General features: G+C 42.7%; 2 protein-coding genes across 2 annotated transcripts; both read left to right on the top strand.

The window, feature by feature from the left end:
• Positions 1 to 1,674: 1,674 nt before the first annotated feature.
• Positions 1,675 to 4,013, top strand: sptssb (serine palmitoyltransferase, small subunit B). Its single transcript, XM_040131457.1, has 2 exons — positions 1,675 to 1,830; positions 3,720 to 4,013. Exon 2 carries the CDS (start codon positions 3,728 to 3,730, stop codon positions 3,968 to 3,970), a length of 243 nt encoding a protein of 80 aa, XP_039987391.1. The 5' UTR covers positions 1,675 to 1,830; positions 3,720 to 3,727; the 3' UTR covers positions 3,971 to 4,013.
• A 10,191-nt stretch (positions 4,014 to 14,204) lies between these two features.
• Positions 14,205 to 16,985, top strand: otol1b (otolin 1b). Its single transcript, XM_040131377.1, has 4 exons — positions 14,205 to 14,817; positions 14,903 to 14,992; positions 15,485 to 15,556; positions 15,641 to 16,985. The coding sequence occupies exons 1-4, from the start codon at positions 14,343 to 14,345 to the stop codon at positions 16,537 to 16,539; spliced, it is 1,536 nt and encodes a 511-aa protein (XP_039987311.1). The 5' UTR covers positions 14,205 to 14,342; the 3' UTR covers positions 16,540 to 16,985.
• Positions 16,986 to 17,045: the final 60 nt, after the last annotated feature.

Raw genomic sequence — 17,045 nt, 5'->3', positions numbered from 1 at the left:
AAAATACTCCAGCCCCCTTTACCTGCAATCTCTAGTGTTACAGACTCACTTTCCATGTATCAGAAGACCAGTGTCATGGTGTCGGAACTTCGCCTCTCAACACCTGAGCTATTAAGGACTAAAGAGGCTGTTACACTGATTTGAATAATGATTTCCAAAGTACCTGCAGCGGAGCGGAGCGGGTCGAGACAGGTCATGTAAAGACCACAGTGGGTAAATCTTATAGCGGATCTTTTACAAAGAACTGTTCAATATGTGCACCCTGAGGACGTGTTCGCTTTACACACACACACACACACACACACACTGTCTGGCATTTCAAACCGGTCCTCATCCGTGTGACGGTAACCAAATCGCAGAGTGCATGACCAGTGCGCCTTGGCGGCACTGCCCGTATTTACACGTCAATAATGCATAATGTGTGTAAGTGTAAGAACTGAGCAGGTCAGCAAACCCTGGGAAGAGCGGAGATAAGGTTTCCCTAGCTGTGTGTCTGATTGCCCCAAAACAAAGAGACACCTTCTCAGCTTATACTTAAATTACTTTTCCATGGGTGTTTGGGTTGCCCCCCCCCCTTGGTTGTCCTTTTTTTTAAAGCAACCCTCAGGTTATCAAATTAATGCATAAATGTCTTTCCAGTGTGTTTACGCAGGGACTTTGAAGGGGAAGAGAGGCGAAGTTAATACTTTTCTGAATAGATTTTTATTTTTTGTATCGGAGTGCGAATATTGGCACGCACGAGTAGCTCTGTGGCTACTCGTGCGTCGTACATTTAAAGATTCATTACCTGACCAGTCGCACCCCTCAGTCCTTTCTCTGTTCCCGACTCTCTGCTTCAGTGTGGCATCGTCATTCATTCTGCCAACAGAGAGCCCGAAACGCACAGACTAAATTTATGCAGACAAAACGGAGCAGATGAGGGATGTCTGACAAGATGTGAAGTGTGTTATTCTTCTAAATGAGTAATTACGGGAGTCTCCAGAATAACTGGGAGAGCACTGGTTCCGCATGCCCTGACATGATCTTACAGAAACACAAAAGTGTAGCTCCCAAAATGTTCTTATAAGGAAGGGGGGGGGGTCAGCAGGACGGTGCAAAGACTGCGGCTGCACGCGAGGAACGTGTCATCAGAAATCATTCTTCACGTCCTGTCAATGATTCCCTGTTTGTTCAATGTTAAGTGTCCGTATCACAACTAATATAAACCACAACATCCCGGGGCTGCGGTGCAGGTGCACACCAGTGTGCCGTCTCGGCGAGTTCCTGCACCCGGTGCAGCAGCGCAGCAGCAGCAGCAGCAGAGCAGAGCATCGCTACCGCTGCAGCTGCCGCCGCCGCCGCCGCCTCCTCCTACGTCAGCGGTGGTACTGCGGCGCAGGGTCGGGCTGCAGCATGGTGGGACGGATGCGCAGGAGGATGCGACACGGGCTGAGGAAAGTTTGAGGATGCTGCACGAAGCGGCGGGCTTCACGTGGCGGAAATAGCGCGGCAACCGAGACATCGACTCCTCCCGCGCTTCTGATGCGAGGGCCGTTTTTTTTTTTTTTTTTTCTTCTCGCTGCGTAAACAAGCGCCGGCCTATGCGTTGAAGTCCCCGGTCCCTCCACCTGCAGGATCTGTGAGCCAGGTGAGTCGCGAGTGTAAGAGCGTAGAGTAGTGGGTGTGGTGTCATGCTCGAAGTCCGTACGACGACCAGGCTTCACAAAGGCCAGTGGCAAAGTGGTGAGGCAGCTTTTGGTTTACACAAAGCAGAGGAGCTGCAGCGGGACGCGGGCTGTAATCGTCTCCATCATTAGTAGATATCCAGAGGGTCTCACGTCGGCTGCCAAGGTGAGTCAATATAAGGATTCGGATATGCACAACACAGGCTACAGGAATCGTTCAAGAGCTAATATATTCCCTCTAATGTTCCGTCTATTAAAAAAAAAAAAAAATAAATTAACTGAGGAATAGTGATGGAATTTATCATCGCGATGTGCGCATCTTCATTCACACCATTTGGACAGGAAGAATAACTTTTGCTTAAGGGTTTGGTTTTTTTGTTTTGTTTTTTCAGTTTTGTGGGCCAAACTTGTTGATGGAGGCGTTTATCAAGACATTTTAATTAAACTGCCATCCCAAAAACACCTAAATGTGCTTTAGTTGTAGTAACGTCAGCACAGCAGTCCTACTGTAGTATTCTATAAAGGAAGTTAGTTTGCTTGCATCCTATAGACAGTACCTGGAGAGAGGAAATAGCTTGCGTTTGCTATTCTAACTACCTAACTAAAGTATATCCCAGAAAGGCAGGTGAGCACACCTGCGCTTGTGGTGCGCCTGTTGAGCCCGCCCCCCTACCCGTACAGCAGGTTCTGTTATTGCCTGCGGCTACATAAACCTTGCTTTAAATAAAGACATAGCTTTTTTTTTTTTTTAAATCGGGCATTTGGAAACGCATTCCAAACACCACAACCCGTGCAAATGACGCTTTGACACAAGCGAGTATTATCTCGTCCACATGTGGCCTGTGCATGTTGTGTTCTGTAGGGGGGTGGAAAGTCGTTGCTCGTTGCCCTCCTCAAACAGCATCAACTCCTGTCGCACGTGTGCGGGAACAGGTGTATATGTGTCAAAAAGTAAGGCCCTTTTTTTTTTTATGTCCACGCGAGGCCCCTGGGTTTAATTTCATGGGTGTTTCTCTACCCACGCAACTGAATCCTATAAGTCCCCGAGCGCCCATGAGGCCCCGCTTGATTGCCCCCTTAGGGTGCTGCTGTGCGTTAGGAGAATGCAGACGAGTGCTTCTTATTAATAAACAGACATTCATTCGAGGATTTGTTTTCCACAGTGGTCACAACGATTGGCCCCAGAACAATGCTTACCACAGAACGGAACATATCTTAATCTGTGTATTCATGACTGAAATGATAGAATGATAGAATTCATGATTGAAAACTATAAATAATATGTTGATATGGAATAATTACAGCATTATAAAATAATCCTTTGTATATGTTTTTATATTTTATATTTTTCTATATTTACAATACAGGTTGTTTTAAAGATGTAAATCATGGTAGAAAGTAACTAAGTAGATTTACTCAAGTACTGTCTCTACTTGTACTTTACTTGAATATTACCATTTTATGCTATTTTATACTTCAGCTCCACTGCGAATCAGAGAGAAATATTGTACTTTTTACTTCACTACTTTATTTTAGAATTTTAGTTACTAGTTACTACTGAAGGAATTACATATCAAATATATAACTATCTCATATATTATGCATGTTATAGATCAAACTACCCAACAGTATATAAAGTAGCATAAAGTAGCTTTAGTTCGATCAAATACAACATTAAATGCTGCTAACACAGTAATGCATCAGTAATCCAATAATATAAGAAAACAATGACAGGGGCCATTCTTCTACCTTATGGGTATTTAAATTTTTAATACTTTGAGTACAATTTGCCATTCATACTTCTGTATTTGTACTAAAGTACCATTTTGAACGTAAGGCTTGCAGTGTATTTTCACCTTCAGGTACTGCCTCTATTTCGTCTGTGTGTTCATAAGCATGTGCTTTTGTCTCTTTTAATCCTCTGTCTTCCTCCCTCAAATTTGCCACTGTTTTTTTTTTTTTTTTTTTTAAATCCTCTTCCCATCTTCATCGACACCATCTCTTTTTTACGGCTTGAATCTCACACCTCTCCACCTCGATTTTTCCTCCGTCCAGCCTGCAGGATGAACTTCAAGAACTTGAGGGAGTACCTGGCCTGGCTGTACTACCAGTACCTGCTCATCACGGGCATCTATGTCCTGGAGCCCTGGGAGAAGTCCATTTTCAACTCTATCCTCTTCTCTGCCATCGCCATGGTGATCTACACCTCGTACGTCTTTGTGCCCATCCACGTGCGCCTGGCACTGGAGTTTTTCTCCGGGTTCTTTGGTGGCCAGCCTGAGAGCACCATGGCACTCATGAACTAAAAGAAGGAGGGAATATGGAGGAAAAGAGACAGTGACTGGGTGGATTAGCACGAGTCCCCTAATCATTTCCTATAACTTAGCTCGTTAGCTCCCAGAGCATCTTGAGCCTGTCTATACATCACATTCTTCCCAAACCACAGCGGTCGGTCGCCTCCGCTACTCAAGACTGAAAACATGAAGATCTCAATGGAATGATTTGGAAAGCAGAGCCTTACTATCTTCTTTACATCCCGAACCCTCTGGCCTTACCCCATGGTATTAGACACACGACTGTACATTACTTTCACACCGTCACTGTGAAACTTCTTGTGAAATGTTGTTTGTCCTATTTGGGTTGTTTTTTGTTTTTTTTTCCCTCACCTGATGTCCTGTGTGACTGCATACCACTCTTGGTTTTGCATGATAGGGTCATACATGAGTGGTAGATTTGCATGCTCGTCTCACTACAAAATACTATTAGACTCTCTTCTTTCCATCATAAGTTTTTAAGCTATTGTCTTTAAAGCGGCATTCCAGCAATTTAGTGATTCACTTCCATAAAACTGGGGGACTTGTTAGAGACAGATGAAAAAGAGGGTGGTCATAATTGGAGCAGTGGAGGCTGAATTATCCTGACTTTTAACCTTAAGTCAAAAAACTAAACAACTGGATCCTACATTTCCTATAATACAGCTCAACGGGGTCTTTTGGTAGATCCTCGCTGACTGGATTATTCCCACATCTATTAAACCCAATACCCAAGTTTGGCCTCTCTGCCAAAATGTGTAGTCTCCCCGCCCAAGCTGAGGTAACCCAGGTGACATTATCTGGGATATTTTTTCCAACTTTGGCTGTTTTCCGAAATCCCGATTTATTATATAGTACACTATACTTACCCTCTGCCATTTTATAGTGTCTGAATTCAGAGTGTGAAATTCATGCCCTATATAGTGCCCTCAAAAGTTTCAACAAGGGAATGAACGAAGTATTGTCCACGGCATGTACATTCCTTTCTGCTGTCAATCCCACGATGCAATGTGTCTACACCTGATGCAAAATGACGATGAATCACAAGTGTCTGAATTCTCTACTTAATGCTCACTACAGAGTGTTTATTATATAGGGAGTGGGGAATGAGGAAGTGATCTTAGACACAGCCTAAGGAAAGCTTTCCTCAGACTCATAGAAGACATTAAACAGCTGGAGTGCCCATTAAAGTACGTGTGCGTCTGTTTATCTGCTGCATCTGTGACGCCGTGTTATCACCGATTGCGCATTCCTCTCTGATCAGAGGGGAGTTGGTACTCACCCCACCCCGACATTTCTGACATGCACTTAATGTTAGTGGTTGATCAATGGTTTTGTATCAGAACCACTGTCACCTTTTATAGTTGCCTTTATGCACCGTAATGCTGACTGGCAGGGTCCATTGCACGTTTCATGTAGATGTTGTGTAGATGATCTTCAACGAGAGAGCTGATAGAAAAGCCCAAGCTATGCAATGAATCTAAAAGTGTCACGGTCAGGGATCTGCTACACAGCTATGAAATGTTTGGACCAGGCCTACATTTACTGATTTACCGGTCAAAGTGGGTAACACAACAAAATAACGGCACTGATGTGTGCCGAGCCCTCTCTTTATCTCCTGTTTTTCGACTGTTGGCATGTCAGGAGGGTGTGCTCAGCGCGGAGCACGAGCAAATATTGATACAACAAGGCTTTTGAGTTTTAGGCGTGGCCTTATTAATGACGTAGCTTTGGTCCGTCAACAGCCTCTGAACTCAAGGTTTGAACTATTTGCTGTCAAATGCAAAATGCAGTCAAATTGGCTTGAATGAAAAGAAAAAGCCTGACTGGTCGACCAAAAACCGCCTTCCTTAACGGTAGTTCATCTATGAACCGCAGAGAGAATGAGTCGTAGTGTATCTGGTAGCTGTGATGAGCATTGCATTTAGTTGTGTGCTTAAGATCATTTTTGATTATTTGTGCTTTGGTTTAAGGGCTCGCTGATTACAGACAAAACATGATCTCTAAGTTAACTTTATTTATATGGAGTTATATATTTATATACACTGGTAAATGCTTGGCTGGTTACAATGTCAATTACCAAACACTTTTTTTTTGATTATTTAAATCTGTGTTCTCTTGTGGCCATAAATTACACATACTTTGTTCTTTCCTTTGGTTCTCGACCTAAAAGTGCTCTTATTTTGTTCCCAGTTTATGTCTTTTCATTTCAGTTTTGTTCAACATTTTCAGTAGTCCCAGACATTTCCTCTACCAAGAATGACGAGCTCTCAGAGAAGCTTTTTTTTTTCACTGTTCACCAAATGAATGCTTTATTTATACGTGATAGCAACACATCACTGCAATATTCAGAAAATAAAGACATCCGAAGACACTTGGTCAACTGTTCTCTTTCTTTTCCTAGTTCATTTTTTGATATGGATGTCTGTGCATACTGATAGTTGGAAATATGCATTCATGCAGCATATCAAGTTTGCTGTGCCAGTCGAGCAGAGCAGTTACTTTGAAATGGAGGAACAAGCAAAACAAAAGCTTATGGGCAGGACATACCTGACACAATAGATTGTACCACATAAAGTAAATTCATACAATAAGAGGCAAAGCCACCAAACCGGTTCTTCCAAGACAGTGCAGGAATGAATGCCCTAGGGCTTTGCGATCCCTCCTGCAGATACTAGGTATCCATGTCTACAAAGCTCTGTTGACCCAAAGCCTAAACGATGTCCAACCACTTTGTGGGAACAGACGCAATTTAAACCAGTGTAAAGGACGATAAGCAGGCTCGTTGGGATAATACTGTGAAATGAGTGGTGCTGAAATTAAATTTGACCCGCACATTTCCTGCACTATTAATTACACGGATGATGGATGTGGGAGCAGGAAATTGTTTTGGTTAGGGGGTTAGCTGCAGTAGATGTACGAGCCAGGTAACTACAGTATGTTGATGCCTTGTAACTGGACACCGCCATCTTGTTTTTTTGTTTTTTTTTCCAGGATGTTTGGACACAATAGCTACATTACCCACAATTTTCAGTCTGCACACCCAAACTCATGCCAAAACAACACGATATTCCTTTCTTTTACCTCACTTCCTTTCTTCTCCTCTCGGTTCCATCTTCTTTCTTTATATACAAAAAGCTAGGTACTTCATTTTCTCATGGCATCCTATTCAGTCTTATTTTAAAAGTTTGCCTCAGGGTCTTTGAAGAACTGTCTTCTGTTTTAATTAAGTTAATTTCTATCTCCATAATGACAAGGTGCAAACAAAGACTCAAACACTCTTAAACCCCTCGGAGGGGTGGTGTATTGTTCCTGTCATGTTTACATGTGGCCTGTGACCGTTTCTCCCAAATAAAACTGAGGGAACTCCTAGCAACTGTCGGGTCCAAAGACGGAGAGGCACGTGACGCAGAGAAAAATGCCCTCGTGCACACCAACTCTGCCAACCACCACCGCTAGGTTTCAGTTTACAAGGAAACCCCAGAAAGTGTTCAAATATTAATATCATTGCCAACATTCGATTACACCTTCCACTGTGGCTTGAGTCTCTCAGTCTCTTTCTCACACACCCACACACACACACACACACACACACATAAACACAGAGAGAGAGAGAGAGAGAGAGAGCTTTAGTTAAGTAAACAGCCTCCAGCAATAGGTGCTATTGTTCAGCTCTACCTTCCTATAGGTTTTTGCCATTACAATCAATGTCTCCATGGTAATAACCTCCTGTTTGGTCACAATTTATGACAGACATGTACAACAATAGACACATTTGGACAAACATACACACAGTATTATAGATTGTACTTGACCTTTGAATTACATTTGTTGATACAATGCCCCATGATATTTATATCCACTGGTTGACATTTGGCTGGTTATAAAAGTAATTATTACACTTACTGTTCTATTCTGGTCGAGAAAAAAAACAGAATAGGTTTATTTTTCCTCAGCTGAAAGTGGTTTTATATCCAATATATGTCATTTAATTTTTTATTTAATTTCCTTCCGAATAAGGACTTCTCTCGAGAAGCTTTAGGAAAGTGGACATCATACCTTAATTTGTCACTTAACATAGTATATTTTATGCACTGGATGATATGACAGCATGTCACTGCAATGTTCATAAAATGCAACATTTAAAGAGGGGTTTTTTTTTGTTTTTGTTAAATTGGTCTTAGTTTGTTTCCTTTTTGGTAGAAGTGTCCGTGCATATGAGTGCAGTTTGTTTGTAGATAATACTGTACTTAATATGTATAATCCTGTTGTTAGTCCACCAGGTTTTAAGGCCAATGTTCAGAGATACATGAAATACATATATTAGGTATGTTAATATACATCATACTGATAATTTGCAGTTAACAAAAATAGTAAACTTCACTGTCTTCTAATGCCAACATCAAATCTGATTGTTTTCCAGTTAACTGTATCACTCAGTATTGTGATTCATAGTGAAATCTAGTTTTTACCCTGCTGTCACAATGTATTATAGAGTCATTTAATAGGCTTGTTTTGAGGGAACATCGTTTGCACAGCTGGGCGTGTGTCTGTCTGTGTTTGTGTGTGTCTCTGTGTCTGTTATTACATAGTTTTTCAGGTGGGGGCTTGGTTAAACACTCTTTAAACTATATTTTTCCTTGGAATGATAAGAAAATGAAAATTCCAACAAAAAGTCTCATTCATGCTAAGTAGACAATATTTATGGTTATATAGTAAATCAATTTACCCATTAAACAACAATCCGGGAATACTTTGTCAGCCAACAAGCTTCTGTATCTGTACATTTTCCTCCTTTAATTGTTGGATTGCTCATTTTGAATTGAAACTCTTCATATACAGAGAAAAACGAAGGCTCCAAAATGCTTAGTGTTTTCTCCACAGAGTAAAAAATAAGCATAGATTAGATTAGACACAATGGCCCATGGGGTTAACATGATTTGGGAATATAATCACATCCACAACAGATCAGGCACAGAATCACATTATTATGGTCTGAGGATAAATTTTACTGCATGTCAACACCAGATTTCTCTCTACAGCCAGATGAGGTTTGTGCTGTGGCATTTAGAATTATTGTGCAATAATACCACAATTTTGCTTTGTTGATCACAGACGGAGGAGGAATTCACCTCAACCACACTGCTCCCAGCTCCACTTTATATCTGAGTTATTAATCAGTCAATATGAGCCTAGGAGTGGCCGGCCTGATAAAAACCTGAGCCCAGTAAGGCGTGAACCCCCAGCTGGAGCCAAACCCCGACATGATCATTGGACACTCACTACACATGAAAACATGTTTTGCTGCCGTTGGCTCATAGTAAGAGTTGGAAGAAGAGCAGTATAGTTTAATAAAGACACAGGAATTTGTGCTCCTACATATACATATGAGAGCACCATCATTGCCATCTAGATATTCAAAATTGCAAAGGTTATAGTAAGGCATAATATGAGCCAATATGGGTCTGATCAGGTATCTTAACAATTACACTAAATAATTCAAGGTCTGTAACTGTAAAGTTCTTCGTGGTTAAACCAAAAACACAAGTCTGCCACCACGTGGCCAAGTGGAGAGATACATTTTTTGCTTGATGTAGTACAAATGTGAAGACAAAAATCTCATTCTTTGCACAAGTAAAATCATCAAAAGTCTCTTAATCTAGCAAAGAATGCACTCTAGTATTAATCATTCGGATTCAGTTAAGACTATCAGGTACTATCAGAGTATGGTGCTGTATATTCATGGAAATCAGGGATATTTTCATCATTGTGTGCAAGCAGCTTTGAAGGAATTTGTGACTGGGAGACTTGTAGTGGGAAAGACACAAAGGAGGGAGCGAGACGGAGTTTTGTAATTTCTTTCTCAAATAATATCAAACCTGTCTGATTTTCACAGGGTCATAGATTCTGTTAGATGTGCTACACCTGATCACTGGGGAGGGAATTGTGCAAATAATCGCCTTAGGACTGAAGCTGAGTGCTGTGAAGTTGAAGGCAAGATTGCTCTTTATTTTATATTTCTTTTTAGGGAGTGTTTGTTGATTTATGGGCACATGAGAGCAGTCGGTGTACTAGGTCTGGGACCTTTGTTAGGTATTAGATAGGAAAGATAAACTGAGGCTGCAGTGGGATGGTAGATTAAAGAGGTGCAGTAGGTTCTGAGGTGTTGGACAACAGAGAGGGGGAACAAGATGGTGGATAAACCATCCATCCATTCATTTAGGTCATGAGACACAACTCATGACCTAAATGCACTCTAGGAGCTTGCAGGACCCTGGTTTTGTTTTATAAACCTCCGCAGATACAGTCATACTTTGACTTGAAATTGAACTGACAGGCCAGCAGTCAGTCACCTGTTGATGTTTACTGACTCACGGAAATAGGCCACACAGTGCTTTCTGCTCTTACTGACTTAATTTTTTGTATTGTATTTAAATAGTACTTTAACACCAGTCTGAAAAGCAGTGTTTGTTGTCTGCTCCACTTTTGCTGGGTATCGGAAGTCTGCTCTGTTGCAACTGTAACCACACATGAGTAACCTCATGGATCTCATGGTGTAACACTGAGAAAGCTTCTACATCGCTGCAGCAAGGTGAGAAGTTAAAATACTGAGGGCAAGCAAAAACAAGATTTCCAGATGGTGTTGGCTCGTTCTTTGAAGCAATAATTTGACATTTTGGAAAATACGCTTATTTGCTTTCTTGCAGAGTTTGATGATAAGATCGATTCCGCTCTGTTGCCTGTCTGTTAAATATAAGGTTATTGCCAGCAGTCGGTCAGCTTAGTTTAATATAAAAACTGGAAACTAGGGGAAACAGTCAGCCTGGCAGTGTCCAAAAGGAAACAAAATCCACCTACCAGGACCTCTAAAACCTACTAATTCACGTTATACTGTATCTCGTATGTTACCTCCACCAAGGTCATTGTGTTTCCAACTGTATTGGAAGTACCAAACTTGGTGGAAGGATGGGGCATGGGCCAGGGAAGAAACCATTTTGGGGCAGATCCGGAACATTTACTATGAATTATAATTTTTTTTCTCTTAAGTCTGATGTATGTTGTTCGACACTGGCCTTGGCGGAGGTCTGCGCTCTCTGAGTGCCATTGTAGTTTAATCTGTAAAAAAAACCAAAACAAAAAAACAAAGTGTAAAAACAATAGCTTGTCGTTTTACATGGGATTGTGTGCCACACTACTTTCGACTGGGATCAGTCATTTCTTGCATTCACAAAGGGAAGAAAGGGATTTACTTTTTGCTATGTAACTTTGGTTGTACTGACAACTGTCATTGAATAACTTCGATACTGAAGAAATCTTAAGTGAGATATTTTCTCACAATTCCAAGATCTCGTAACAATGAGATACAGAACTCAGTAAAGGTCTGCAAATTTTGTTTTCTTTTATGGATGCAATGCGCGTCCATACTTCCTCAAAGGTGGTAAGCAGATTTTGTTGCCTTTGGAGAGAGCCAAACTAGCTGTTTCGTGCTGTTTCCAAACTTTATGCTAAGCTAACCTAACCATCTGCCGGCTTTAGCTTCATATTTAATGGACAGATATGAGAGTGGTATCAATCTTTGCATCTAACTCATAGAAAGCGCGTAAGCATATTTCTCAAAATGTTGAACTGTTCCTTTAAACTGGAAAAACCAATTCCACAAATTTATTTTAAATATAAAATGTCCAAGTAACCTAAGGCAGAACTTAATTAATAATACTAATTACAAATAGAGTGCACTTGACACAGTTTTTGAAAAAATGCAAAAAGAACCAAAATTTTCATGTATTAACAACACTCAGTGATACCATATAGACCAGAAAAATCACTTATCTCTACATCACTCACATATCTTACAACATCAACCGATCACTTTTAAACTACCAATGGCTACCAGTGAATGGAAACAAATGTATATTATGCCATAAGAAAACTAATTTCCTCTTGGGAAAAATGCCATGGTCTTTGCACAACCATCTTGGAGTGCATTAGAAACCAATCCCTGACATCAGAGAGGCTTGCCAGAGAGAGTGTGGCAGGAGAAAGTGTTTTTGTACTCTGTCTGACTACATGAGATGCGTCTCCACTGCCAGCAGATCTCTTGCCAAAGTCATTAGCAGCTAATTCTGCGGGATTAGATTTTCCTTGATAAAATCCCACAGTGAAGAACAAAAAACAAACAGTCCATGGCCTTGTTTGTGCCTGTGAGCACAGCAGGGGGATAATCATACACACAGTGGCCGGTGGCTGTGTTGGTTACTAAACAAGTCTCTGTCTTATTGTCTCACTCTCATCCCCTCTAACTCATTCTACACATATTCAGTGCAGCTTGAAGATCTCCTTTACATGAGTAGGGTTAATGTAAGGCAATACACCTCCGTCCACCCAAGTCATCATTGGATCCTCTCTCTGCTCGGCTGCACTCGCTGGGTAAGTTAACTCCTCCTCATCGCTTGCTCTATTAGTGTGTGTTTGTGGATGGAGGCTGAGGGCCAGTGTTAAATTAATGGATAGGTGAGCGGCGCCTGGGTCCTCTGTGACCACCTGGGCACTGTAAGATGACCGCTGCTGTTGTGTGTAGTCTGAAAGGGGCTGAGAGACGATGGGGTTGAGGTCGAGCATGAAGAAGCCCAGAGGAACCTCCGCTCTCTCTCAGGACTCAGCTGCATATCTTACAGTCCGTCTGTTTGTCAGGGACACAACTGAGCTGCTGGGTAGGAGGGAGAAGGACACCACGTGCATGGAGATGAGAAGACAAAAATAGTTTAAATAAACACAATGTTCTCTTATTTAGTAGCTCTCTCCTCATCCCACCATCACCCCTCTCTGTTTCCCAAATTAATTTCCTTTCTTCCGGCTCACTCACAGCTGGTCATTGATCTCTCTGAGGATGTGAGGTCTTTGACAAGTGAGGCATGTCCATTGCTGAAACATTCATTGTCACTGGCAAGTCGAGAGTTTCAACCAGACAGCTATCGGAAAATCACTTTTCTACGAACACCTGATGCTATCTTCTTACACTGTAAGAATGAATCATTGTCCAGCCACACAGTGTGAATCATGGTTAGCAAATGTAGCTGCCAGCAGTCTTGGGGGCTCCTGTGCAGAAAGTCGGTCACAGTGATCAGGCAAGCATTGCAGCCTCACTGATGTAAGGGAGATAAGCTGGTTCCTTTGACAAACAGCTCAGGTTTAGCAACTGTTGAGTGAGGAGAGTATCAGGGCTCTTTAGGCTAAAGCTTTCTTCTGGATGTTCACCAAGTACCAGTAGATCGTAAATAACTGAGCTCCCTGTGCTACGTGCCAGTTTGCAGGAATCTCGTAGTAAGTCATCTTAAAGTAACTGTTGCAGATATTGTCATCTAAGTCAACCTGCAAGATTCTGCATGGGACTAACATAGAAACGGACTGCACCTTCCTGATTGCAGCTACATGTAGAAAGCTGTACAATCCTTCACTTAAAAAAAGGCCATTGTAGTGCCCTGGCCTCTGTCACAGAACCTGCTTTGCTTGGCTTTGTCCCACTGTAAGAACCTGGGTAGTAGGTTGGATGTTGGAGGAATGCCTCACATATCGGGTGACCCATTGCCCCACGGCCTTTGCTCCTCGCCTATCTTGCAGCGATGGAGTGCTCCTGGCGAGCGCTGTATCCCGTGTCACAAAAGCACCTTTCTACACAAGAGGGGTACAGAGAATGGTCCACAGCACAGTGGTTCTCCTTGGTTCAGCTCCAGCCCGCCGTAGTTGGATTTCAGACCTCCCCCTGTGCTTCCAGCAAACACTCTCATTGGTCGGGATGTTCTTTCGCCCAAGCCTGGCAGAGATATCAGAGAGACCTGGAACTCCTGGTGCTGCTTCCACGACATCGCTAGAGGATAAATAACCATACTACTTATGCATAACTGGGTGAGTCATATCAAGTTTTCTGGATATATATTCTCAGAAAGTTGCATATCAGCACGGAAAGTAATGTACTAAAACCTTTGGTTTATGTGTATTTGTTGGCATATAGATTACTGAACTTCAGTCATGTGATACTGTGACCAAGAAGCTGCAGGCTTTCATTCTAGTTAAACACCTGAGCTGCTGAATTCACTGATAATCTACCTGAGAGGAGAAACTGACATGTGAAATCAGCTTGAGAACTTGAGACTGGCAACAGGAAGATCTAAGTGAAAACAGAGAAACAAAAAAAAAAGCAATCAAAAGAGGACATGGAAAGCATGCATGGAAATGAAAGATGGAAGTGATGAGAGCAGAGCTTTCATCACTCATCAGCACATTGTGATATGATTTGCAACAGTGAACTGCTAATCAGTATGTGCTATTTTTTGCAACTTCTTGTCTTTAAACCAAAAGTAGATGGAAAATGAAAATAGTGAATAGCAACAGAGGAAAAGTGTCTTGCATGAACTCATCTGTTCTCAGTTTCCAGTCAACCATGAGGTTCATCTCCTGTCAGTCGAGCCTTGGGGCTGTAGTTGTGGTTACACTCACTGTGGTGTCCTGCGCTGAAGCCAAGACTACACCGAAGCCAAAGTACCCGTACACGAAGAAGCCCGTCCCTCAGATCACAGTGCACAGCCCTGTGGCCACCAGCATGCCCAAGACACCCAAGGTAGTGGCCAGCCCCAATCCTGCAGAGCCCCACCCTATGCCCACCACAGAGAGAACCACTTATCCAAGTCACCTCTTTCCCCAGTACTACACTGAGAGTACCGAGCCCCCTGGTGTTGGCCCTGAGAACTACACCCTGGATTACAACGAGTGTTACTTCAACTTCTGTGAGTGCTGTCCGCCTGAGAGAGGCCCCAGGGGGCCAAAGGGAGACAGAGGCCTGGCAGGTATAAGACTCACTCATAAAATGCATTAAAGAAAATGTTGTTTTGCTTGCAGCATTGTGAACTTCCCTTATGTTTGCTTATTTAGGAACACCAGGTGAAAGAGGCCTTGCAGGGGCAGCTGGTTTACCAGGACTACCAGGTGTGAGTGGTCCTATGGGGTTTAAAGGAGACAAAGGTGAGTAAAATATGGTTAAATACAAATTTGAAATTGCTTATAACAAAATATTTTATTGTCATAGTATACAGCCATGAAACATTGGTGTAGGCCTATTATGAGAAAATTGGAAACTTTCAGCTAGAGAGGGAAAAATCCTGGAGTTAAGTTACTCTTCAGAATCAGGGCCAAAAAAAAAACAAACAAAAAAAAAAAACACATAAACATAATCACAACTATTCCGTGACTGAGCCCAATGACCGAGTCACAGGGCTTTGAAGAAGAATTTGACTGAACCCTGTGACTTTCCAACAAGAAAATTAAATAACAATCGCTTCAAACAAAGGCACTGACACTGGGGCCCCCCTTGCCCCATCAGTCTCTGGGTCTGTGGCCCATAGGCATTAAATATATTGTTCTTCTTTACCTGTAGCACTAAATTAAAAAAAGAATCATATTTCTCATGTTGGATATTGTTAATTGAATATTGGCTTTATTATGTTAATTTCTTAGGGGATAAAGGTGACCGAGGAAACAGTGGGACAGCCGGGCCACCAGGAGTCCCAGGGAAACCAGGACAAAAAGGTGAAAATTTGTTCAGGTGATTGTTGAATTTTTATACTGTGGCCAAACTTCAATAGTCCTGACACAGTTTCCCTTACCTTGCAGGTGCTGTTGGCACAAAAGGTGAGAAAGGTGAAACAGGGCTGCAAGGTGTCAAAGGTGGTAGCGGAGAGAAAGGGGAACCTGGCCGGAATGGGACTGCTGGTGGGAAGGGTGAACCGGGAAAAGAGGGGCCAGCTGGACCTCCAGGAATGGCTGTAGAGCCAGGTCCTAAGGGAGACAAGGGGGATAACGGGGAGTGTGGCGCATTTGGGGAGAGAGGACAGAAAGGTGATCAAGGGGATCCTGGGCCTCCTGGCATTCCAGGAGGGATCGGCATTCCAGGAATGAACGGCAAGCATGGTTCCCCAGGTCCTGTAGGCGTCCGAGGAGATCCGGGATCTCCTGGACCACAAGGACAACCAGGGGTGAGTGGGCCCCAGGGGTCACAAGGCATGCGAGGGATGCCTGGGCCAAAAGGAGAGAGAGGTTACCCTGGGATGAGAGGTGAGCGGGGTGTTCGTGGATTCAAAGGGGCTAAAGGCTCAGGGATTCCCCAGAGACGCTCAGCCTTCAGTGTAGGCATCTCTCCGAGAAAGTCCTTCCCTCCCTCTGGCTTCCCGATCCGCTTTGACAAAATCTTCTACAACGAAGAGAACCACTTCAACGTCACTTCAAACAGCTTCACGTGTGCCCATGCTGGGGTTTACGTCTTCTCCTTCCACATCACTGTACGCAACCAGCCACTGCGAGCCACACTGGTAGTGAACGGTGCACGGCGGGTAAGGACACGGGACTCTCTGTACGGTCAAGACATCGACCAGGCGTCAACTCTGGTGGTGATGCGGCTGGCGGTGGGTGATCAGGTGTGGATGGAGACACTCAGAGACTGGAATGGGGCGTATGCCAGCAGTGAGGATGACAGCATCTTCTCTGGGTTTCTGCTTTACTCAGATAAGGCCTGATACTCAGTAGCGGTACTGACAATCTCTTCTTCTGCTGTACTGTTCCAACTTGACCATATCTGAGAAAAGACCAAATACTGGTGGTGCTACACTACTATACTCATTACTTATGAACTGCTCGAAAGCTACTGTACACTAGTCTGAATATTTGAGGACTGGCAATATCAAGGTCATGTTTATTGCATCATCACCTTGCTAGTATTTTCTTGTTTTACCGTCTGAATAAAAATGAGAAAACTCCCAAACACTCTTGTTTATGGCTGGTATATTTATTTACAATGTCTTGATCTACATGACCTTCATCAGGTATATGAACATGCATCGCAGCAGTTCTTTATATATACATAGATGCAGGGTAAATGATCCAATCCAGAAAAATTAGGTTGGCGAGTGAAACATCTTGAGAAAACACATACTTTGCTATCCAGGTAATTACGGGAAGAAGGAATTAAAAAAAAAAAAAAAGTACTTAAAAAAGACAAAGCTAAATAAGGGCAAAAATGCCA

This window comes from Xiphias gladius, chromosome 7 (assembly GCF_016859285.1).
Source record: "Xiphias gladius isolate SHS-SW01 ecotype Sanya breed wild chromosome 7, ASM1685928v1, whole genome shotgun sequence".
Lineage (NCBI taxonomy): Eukaryota > Metazoa > Chordata > Actinopteri > Istiophoriformes > Xiphiidae > Xiphias > Xiphias gladius.
Note: the sequence above shows the minus strand (reverse complement) of the source record. Positions and strands in the feature narration are given on the sequence as shown.

Excerpts from the sequence above, each read along its gene's own strand:
- sptssb (XM_040131457.1), top strand. The coding sequence starts at position 3,728 with ATGAACTTCAAGAACTTGAGGGAGTACCTGGCCTGGCTGTACTACCAG.
- otol1b (XM_040131377.1), top strand. The coding sequence starts at position 14,343 with ATGAAAATAGTGAATAGCAACAGAGGAAAAGTGTCTTGCATGAACTCA. Across the intron at positions 14,818-14,902 it reads GGGAGACAGAGGCCTGGCAG|GAACACCAGGTGAAAGAGGC; the intron begins GTATAAGACTCA and ends TTGCTTATTTAG. Across the intron at positions 15,557-15,640 it reads AGGGAAACCAGGACAAAAAG|GTGCTGTTGGCACAAAAGGT; the intron begins GTGAAAATTTGT and ends CTTACCTTGCAG.